The 8783-nt window shown below is 51.8% G+C and overlaps 1 protein-coding gene across 1 annotated transcript; it reads left to right on the top strand.

Moving 5' to 3' along the window:
- The first annotated feature begins 1981 nt into the window (after nucleotides 1-1981).
- LOC128850585 (olfactory receptor 14A16-like) lies at nucleotides 1982-6106 on the top strand. The gene is made up of 2 exons (XM_054055541.1): nucleotides 1982-2051; nucleotides 5121-6106. The coding sequence occupies exons 1-2, from the start codon at nucleotides 1982-1984 to the stop codon at nucleotides 6104-6106; spliced, it is 1056 nt and encodes a 351-aa protein (XP_053911516.1).
- The last annotated feature ends 2677 nt before the right edge of the window (nucleotides 6107-8783 follow it).

Raw genomic sequence — 8783 nt, 5'->3', positions numbered from 1 at the left:
GGTGCTGTGCAGGCAGCTGTGATGCTGAGAGAAGCCTGGGTTTGCTTGGTGAAGCAGAATGGCCAAGGTCTGACCCCCAGCCCTGGGCAGGAAGATCTGGCTTTGACTGCAATGACAGTGGTGTTATGAACATTCTCACATTGCCACATTAAATTGGGAGCAGTAATTACATGTAATTCCAAATACAGGCCTGTGTTTGGAATTTGCCAAGGCTCTCACACAGCTTCATGGAATTGTAGAAGGGTTGGGTCATAGAAGGGTAGGGTTATAGATGGGTCAGTCCTTAGAAGAATGTCAGGAAACTTGAGTGTGAGTAGAGTCCAGTTACAGAAGAATTGGGTCATAGAGGAGTAATAGAGGAGTTCAGTTTTAGAAGGTTCATAGAAGTGTTGGGTCCTGGAAGTCTCGGGTCATGGAAGATTCAGATCCCAAAAGGATCCCAGAATACTTACGTCAAGGAAGAGCTGAGCCAAAGAAGTTTGAGAATTTAGTTGGGTTTTAGAAGGGTTTGGTCAGAGAGCGGTCATAGAAGAGTCAGGTCATTGATGAGTCATAGATCAGTCAAGTCATAGAAGAATCAAGTCACGAAGGGTCACAGAAGAGCTGTGCCATAGTGTTATAAAAGGGTCAGGCCATAGAAGTGTCAGGGAATAGACGTGTCTGGTCATACAAAGGTTGGTCATAGAAGGGTTTTGTCATAGAATATTTGGATCAGAGAGGAGTTGGGTCATAGAAAGCCATAGAAAGTTTAGAGAAGTGTTGGGTCGTAGAAGGCTTGGTTCACAGAAGGCTCAGGTGTTTGAAGAGCTGAGTGATAGAGGAGTCATAGAAGAGTGGGGTGATGGAGTTAATGAGGTGAGTCATAGAAGAGTTTGTTTTGGAAGTTACATAGAAGTGTTGGGTCATACAAGGCTGATCATTGAAGTGTTGCAGCATAGATGATTCATGTTAGAGAAGTCTTGGGTCATAGAAAGTCATGTGAGAAAACTCAGACAACAGTCAGGTCATAGAAGGGTTGGGTCATAGAAGGCAGGAGTCATAGACTGGCCTGGACATATAAGAGGTGGGCCAGAGAAGGGTCAGATCATAGAGGAGTAATAGAAGAGTTCAGTCACAGAAAGGTCATATTAGCATTGGGTCATGGAACAGTTGGGTCATAGATTATGCAGCTCATAGAGGAGTCGGGTCACAGAAGTCGGATCATAGAAAGTCATAAAAGAGTCAGAGAAGAGTTGGGTCATAGAAGGCTCGTGTTTAAGAAGTGCTGGGACATAGAAGACTCAGATCATAGATGATTTGGGCGATAGAGAATTCATGGAAGAGTTAGGTGACAGAGTTGGGGCACAGAAGAGTTCACTTGTACTCGTATAATATAAGCATTGGGTCATAGAAATGCTGGGTCATAGAAAGAACAGAGGAGCACCATTTATTGAGTAGCCAAGACATAAGAGACTTGGGTCATAAAAGAGTCATAGAAGGGTCATATAAATATTGGGTCGTAGAAGACTCCATAGAGGAGTGAGGTCACAGAAGGCTTAGGTCACAGGAGAGGCAGACAATGTAAACATCTGGTCATAGAGGATTGAGGTCATGGAAGTTTCAGGTAATGAATGGTACAGGTCATGGAAGAGTAGAGTCATAGAAGACCTGGGTTGCAGAAAGGAGAGACACAATCTGCCCAAGAGAAATCCAGTCCCCTTCTCTTTCTGATACTCAGAAATGGCATCCTGGTGGACAAGGTCTGGGGCCGAGCATTTCATTCCCCTGCTCATCCATTGGCCATTTCTGAAAAGGACAGGCAATGTGGGAGTGGTGCCCCACATTTCTCTACGTCTCCATGACCTTTAGAAGACAATGGAGAGTGGCCTCACTGTGACATCACCCTGCTCTCTCAGCTCCCTGCAATGCTGCCCCTCCTATGCAATAGACTGGGAAGGATTACCTTTGCTAAAGTCATCCCTGGCTTGATCCCCACCCACCAATGGTTGACCTCCTCCACAGTCCCGCCCTGAGTCACAGAGGCCTGGGAGACCTTGCTGGGGAAGACAGAGGTAAAGAGGACACAGGGAATCTCACACCTGTCTACACCTGCTCTTCCCAATTCCAGCAGTGTCCACACAGGTTCTTTGTTTCTTCTTTAATTGTATCTGAAGCATCAAACAGTCAGCGTGGTGCCCCTGAGCGGCCTTTCAAGTTGAGACTGAATCACAGCCTGGACCCTTGCAGAGCTTGGAGGATGCTGTCCTTCAAAAGACCATCTCTCCTGATCTCTGTGACCATGTCCCAGCTCTGTCTCCCCCAGGAACGGCTCCAGCTCCTCCTGTCTGTGCCCCTGGCTGAGGGCATTGCTATTCACTGGGGCTGAAGCCCTGCAGCGGTGGCACCAGGCAACCTCATCCCTGCCATGAAGAAACCTGGGACCAAGCGTCCAAGACCCTGAGTGTGTGAAGGCTTTGCCTGGAACAAAGAAGCGGCTGAGACGAAAGAGAGCTGAGTGTCTTTCCAGCCCCAGGTCTAAAGACCCAGGATCAGATTCCTCAATTCACTCAATGAAACAGGTCCCCCAAGCTCGGAGTAATGAGATCAAACCTGTCACTTTCCTGTTGTCCTGTCTAATGCTGGGACAAAAATATTGATCCTCATGGCCCATTTTTTTTTTTCCTAATTGGAGCAATGACACTGCAGGACAGAAGTGTCTCTCCCCACCTAAGGGAGGGAACATCAGGGATGGCTTCAGGCTGTTTCTCAGCAGGTTCCCTGGAGCCCCAGAGACACCTGGAGGGAGCCCCGAGGGGGCAGAGAAAGGGCTGCCTTGGGCTGCTCCTCTGCTGCTGAGCTGGGCTGGGCTCCTGGCACGGAGGGAGCTGGTGGCAAGTGGGCAGCGCTACAAAGAGCCATCTCTGGGCAGGAGCAGCTCCTCTGCAAAGCCCAGCAGGGCTGAGGGCACTGCCTGCAGGCAGCGAGGGGAGAGGAGGGATGCACAGAGAGGGGAAAAGGAGGATGGAAGGAAAGAGGAGGCTTCAGTTGGAGAAAGATCTTCACAGCCCTTCTCCAGGTGAGTCTCTGGGTGCAGGACAACGTGTGTGCGGTTCCTGGAGGGATCTCCTAAATCTGGTACAGCCACAGCCTGTGGGATCTGTCAGGAGGGCTCTTGCAGTCTCTCCTGTGGAAAGAGAAAAACAGGGTCAGTGAGTTCCCCATGGTGGGAGAGAGAGAAGCTCTGGGTGGAAGAAGCAACTACTGTCAGAAGAGGGTCTTTCTGCTTTCAAGAGGGTGCTGTGTGAGTCAGGACTGCTCTCAGCTCAAAATCCCCCGCAGGCTATTTCTAAGAGGACATTTCAATGGGCAGAGTATGATAAAGATAAGGAACTCCCCTGAGTCTGTGTTTTCCTTTCCCTGCACTTGGGGAATTTCAGGAGAGAAATGGAAGAGGCTGTCATGATTGAACAAATCACTGAGACTCCTGAGCTGTGTCCTTGAGGGGTCAGTAGGTCTGATAGGAACCTCCTAAAGTGTCTCCAGCTGCTCCTCTGCCCACGGACACCACCAGCATCACCTCTGCTGGACCCACCAGGCTCAGTCTGTGCTGTCCTTTTCTGCTTATAAACAAGACCCTGTGCCCAGCTTTACCCGGCAAACAGGCAGGATTGTGTAGGGCTGGGGGAGAGCAGAGAGGGTCAGATGGGGTCTGTGAGCACTGACAGGGAAAAGGCATGGACAGGGAAATACCACTCAGGAGGAAAATGTCGATCAGAAGGCATTGGATCACGAAATGAGAGGGGAATAAATACAGCAATGTTGCAGGAGGTAGAATTCAGAGATCTCTGTGTGCTCCCCTGCAGGGCAGCCCCTTCCTCTGAGCAAGCCCCCTGCCTCCTCTCGCCCCCAGCAAAGCCTCTGCCCTCAGGGCTCTGGGCTCCAGGGCTGAACCCCCTCCTCTGCAGCCACAGCTCCAGTGCCCTCTCCAGAGCACAGGGGCTGAGAGCAACTGCCCGGCAAGGTTGGTGTCTGGGAGGGGGTGAGCACAGCTGGGGAAGGGGAACACTGTCTGTGTGCCCGGCTGCCTCTGCCCTGGCCTCTCGCAGCCAGACCCTCACTCTCTTTCTCCCTCTTTCTCCCCTTGTCTCTGTTCTTGCTGTTGTTCTCTCATTCTCACTGCCAGGCTCTCTGGGGATGGCAGTTGCAGCTGTACAGTCCCCCACTGCCCTGGTGGCTCCTTTCCTGCCGTTGTGTCCATGGGAACCCGTGTCCCAGCTTTGCTCTGAGCTGTGAGGCTGTGGGCAATGCAGTCAGTGGGGCTGGGGAAGGACTTCAATCTCCTGTAATCAAATGCCATCCTGAGGACATTTGTCTCTCCTTGAGGTTTCCTTCCAAGCTCTGAGCTTCCCTCCATTATGCAAATGTTTACCACAGCATCTTGGTGTTACCTGAAAGCCTCATGGAGAAATGCAGAGATGCTGCAAGAGAGAAATTGTTGTTGGGTGGGTGGAAGGAGCCGTGTGTGCCCTGGGATGATAGTGGGGTGCTCAGACCTTAAGAAAAGGTGTAGCATTGAGTGGTGTGAAGTAGATCCCTCTGCTCTCAGCTGGGCCTGGTGTTTTTTTCAGAGGAACATAGGAGTGTGATCCCCCTCTGTGTCAGAAGGGTGCAATCCCAGGGCAGCTGAGACCAAGAGTGAGGTACAGAGCAGCTCCCGTCTCTCTGCACTGAGCCACAGGCAATGACCTCACATTGCAGGACTCCCTCTCTTCCCCCGGAGTGCAGCAGAGATGGTGAGCAGTTCTGACAGCCAAAAGCACTGCCCAGTGCTGATGCTGTGAGGCCCTTCTGCACCAGGAGCAGTTCCCCAGGACAAAGCTGATCCCCAGCAGTGTCCCCTGTCCCCACCGTCCCCATGACCCCCTGCTGCAGAGCAGGGCTGACTCCTCGCAGCCAGCGGGCAGAGGCACTGCTCCTCCCGGCACATTCAGCCGGCACCGAGCAGGGCTGCAGGCACGGACCTGAAGGAAGGGCTGCGAGAAAAGGGACAGGGTGTGAGCAGCAGGGAGAGGGGAATGAGAAATGGCTTTGATTATGCTCAGTGACATCTCCCTTAACTTGTCACAGTTGCCTTTTGACAGTGCCTCTTGACCAGTGCCTGTTGGACGCAGATGTCCAAAGCAGCTCCATCACCCAGTTCCTCCTCCTGGCATTCGCAGACACACGGCAGCTGCAGCTCTTGCACTTCTGGCTCTTCCTGGGCATCTACCTGGCTGCCCTCCTGGGCAATGGCCTCATCATCACCACCATTGCCTGTGACCACCATCTCCACACCCCCATGTACTTCTTCCTCCTCAATCTCTCTGTTATTGACCTGGGATCCATCTCCACCACTGTACCAAAATCCATGGCCAATTCCCTCTGGGATAACAGGAGCATCTCCCACTCAGGATGTGTTTCACAAGTCTTTCTGCTTGTCTTTTTCATTTCAGCAGAATATTCTCTCCTCACCATCATGTCCTACGACCGCTACGTTGCCATCTGCAAACCCCTGCACTACGGGACCCTCCTGGGCAGCAGAGCTTGTGTCCACATGGCAGCAGCTGCCTGGGGCGCTGGGTTTCTCCATGCTCTGCTGCACACGGCCAATACATTTTCCCTGCCCCTCTGCCAGGGCAATGCTCTGGAACAGTTCTTCTGTGAAATCCCTCAGATCCTCAAGCTCTCCTGCTCACACTCTGACCTCAGGGAGGTTGGGCTTCTTGATGTTACTGCCTGTTTATTGTTTGGCTGCTTTGTTTTCATTGTAGTGTCCTACGTGCAGATCTTCAGGGCAGTGCTGAGGATCCCCTCAGAGCAGGGACGGCACAAAGCCTTTTCCACGTGCCTCCCTCACCTGGCCGTGGTCTCCCTCTTTGTCAGCACTGGAACATTTGCCTACCTGAAGCCCCCCTCTAACTCCTCCGCATCCTTGGACCTTGTGGTGTCAGTTCTGTACTCCGTGGTGCCTCCAGCACTGAACCCCCTCATCTACAGCTTGAGGAACCAGCAGCTCAAGGATGCAGTGTGGAAACTGATATCTGGATGGTTCTCTGAATCAATGAGCTGCTCATCACCTTCTTCATAGCAGTTATCCTGCAAATCATGGCAGGCCCAGACAGGCTTCTGTATTTGTTGTTGGTGTTGCTGGTTTTTCAATTGGGATAATCGAATCATTCTGTTTTTAATTTATGGTCTTTTCTTTTCTTACTGATTGTCTGTGTAAATGAGGAGCTGTGTTCTCTGTGTGTTCCAACAAAATAAAGGCATATTCAAGAACTTTTATTTCCTGATCTCTTTCCTCCAAGGCCTTTTTGGAGCTGCAGGGACAGTTCCTGTGGGCATGGGTGGAGGGGAAAAGAGTCCCAGCACGGCAGCACTACCAGGCACCAGTGCTTTATCTCCCTGAGCTGTTCTCTCTCCACTTCCACACTCTCCTCCTCACCCCTTGCCTTGCTGGAAGGCCTGAGGGCTCTGAGCTTGGTCACAGCGGTGCTGCGTGGCAGTGCTGTGCCTGCAGGCAGGGACAGGCAGTGGGCACTTGTGGGACAGAGCTGCCTCCACAACAGCCTTTCCATAGAGCAAAGGGATCTCCTCAGGGCAGAGCCTGAAGGCTTAGGGCTTCTTCCAAGGATTTCCTCAAGGGTGTGTCCAAGAACCTGAGACAGAGGTGAAAACACCATTGTAAAGGCAAACACTGCAGGTGTAACAGATTCGGAAGAATATTGTTTTCTTCTACAGACATGCCTCCTCTGGGAGATCTTCAGCATCAGCAGAGAAGGGTCTGGTCTGTGCCCACGGGCACCGGAGCACCCACAGAACCTGCCCCAGGACAAGCATCCTGGAGCAGCCCCTCAAAATCACCATTCCCAGCACTGCCCTCTCACCCCAGCTTGGAGACATTCTTTGTCCCTCCCTGGAAGGACACAGAATGAGGAGGTCAGAGTCAAAGTTCACACTGTTCAGAGGAGATTTGAGGACGTACATCACAAGCATGAGGTGAGATGAACCCAAGAGAACACAAACAGCCCTTCCTTGGGTTCCATGAAGCTCTGTGGGACAGAAAGTTTCTCAAGGTCACATCATGTTGAGGTCAGCATGACAGGAGTAAGTGCCTGAATGCAGTACTGGGATGTGCTTTCTTGAACTGAGGTCCCTGTGTCCATTCCTCATGACATGAGGCATCTCAGACAAGTACAGAGTGGTGGGATACACCACAGGTCTGAGATGCGTCTGATTCTCTGGAAGTGCAGGGAGTCCCTGTGACTCCTGTCTTTTTGTGTAAAAAGGGAAAACTCGGTGAAAATCTTTGGGTACATAAGGAGTCCACGAGGCCAGCTCAGACATGGACTCCTGACAGAACTCTGGCATTTCTGTGTGTGCCTCCAGGAAAAACTCTACCGGTCCAGGGAGATTCATCTCACCTGCCTTTGACAGGCTCAATGCGAATGTTTCTGTCTGCAGCATCACCCTTGCCTGTGACCCTTGAATGTGCTCTCAAAGGTGCCAGAGCAATCAGAGCAGTTCTGGGGTCCTTGGAAAAGTCAGATGTGGGTGGCAAACGTCCCGCAGGCATTTCCAGGCCCTTGAAGGACAAGAAAGGTGTTGACAATCAAGCCCCAAGTGCAGAGAGAAGGAAATGCAGGTAGGGAATATACCGGTAGAAACCAAATATGGAAAGATACGTGTCGTTGTTGGGATGGACACAACATTCAAAAGTTTGTGAGCAAAAGCCAAACCTTATTGTTTTACTGGCCTCTTTATATTTTTTGTTATCTATCAGGCTGTGTTTGTATACTAAAGCTGTTAAAGCTCAACCGCTCTGTCCACGTGCCTAAAGCTTTACTATGATTACAGTGCAATCCCAAGCTTGTACATAGCCATGTGCCTTCTCCTGGCCCACCCACCACTCACCCACAGGTGACCTCCTGGCATCTACAACTGCCATGTCTGCTCCTGGTCTATCGGGTGTTCAGATACCACTGACACCCAAAGGAGCTTCACGGGCCATGTGCCACCTCCTGGCCTATCACCTGCTCAGGCACCGGTGACCTCACAAGCACCTGCACCATCTACAGGCCTTCTCCTGACCTATCAGCTCCTCAGGGGGGAGTGACCTCATAAGAACCTGCACAACCCATGGGCCTTCTCCTGGCCTGTGGAGGAATCAGACACTAATGGCCTCACCAACACCTACACAAGCTTTTGTCCTTCCCCAGGCCTGTTGGTTCCGTGGGAATCAGTGACCTGACCACCATGTATCCAACCTTTTGCTCTCTCCCCGCTTATCAGGTACGAGTGAACAAGTGACCTCACAAGGTCCTACCAATGCCACGAGTCTCCTCTTGGCCCATCGGCTACTCGGGCAGTGGTGACCTCACAAGCACGCACCGACCCCTTTGCTGTGTGATTGCCTTTTGGGGTGACCCCCTCGCAGCAAAACCCTTACACAATCCCCTCCTCCCTCCCCCAGCAGGATGGGGGAGACCATCGCCAGGGCAAAAGCGAGAAAACAAAACTGGTGGGTGAAGATAAAGAGAGTTTCATAAATGGAGGGAAGCAAAAAGGAAACCAGGGATGGAGAAGCAGTCAGTCCCACCAGCAGAGTGATGTCCAGCCAGTGTCCAAGCAATGGCTGCTTTGGAGAAGCTCCCCTCCCAGTTTTAGTGCTGAACAAGGTTCTACGAGGCGTGCGATTGCTCTTTGGTCCGTTTGAGCCACCCGTCCTGATTTTCCCCCTTCCCAGTCTCTTCCCACCCCAAGCC

The sequence above is a fragment of the Cuculus canorus genome, unplaced genomic scaffold, assembly GCF_017976375.1.
Source record: "Cuculus canorus isolate bCucCan1 unplaced genomic scaffold, bCucCan1.pri scaffold_105_arrow_ctg1, whole genome shotgun sequence".
In the NCBI taxonomy this organism is placed as follows: domain Eukaryota; kingdom Metazoa; phylum Chordata; class Aves; order Cuculiformes; family Cuculidae; genus Cuculus; species Cuculus canorus.
Note: the sequence above shows the minus strand (reverse complement) of the source record. Positions and strands in the feature narration are given on the sequence as shown.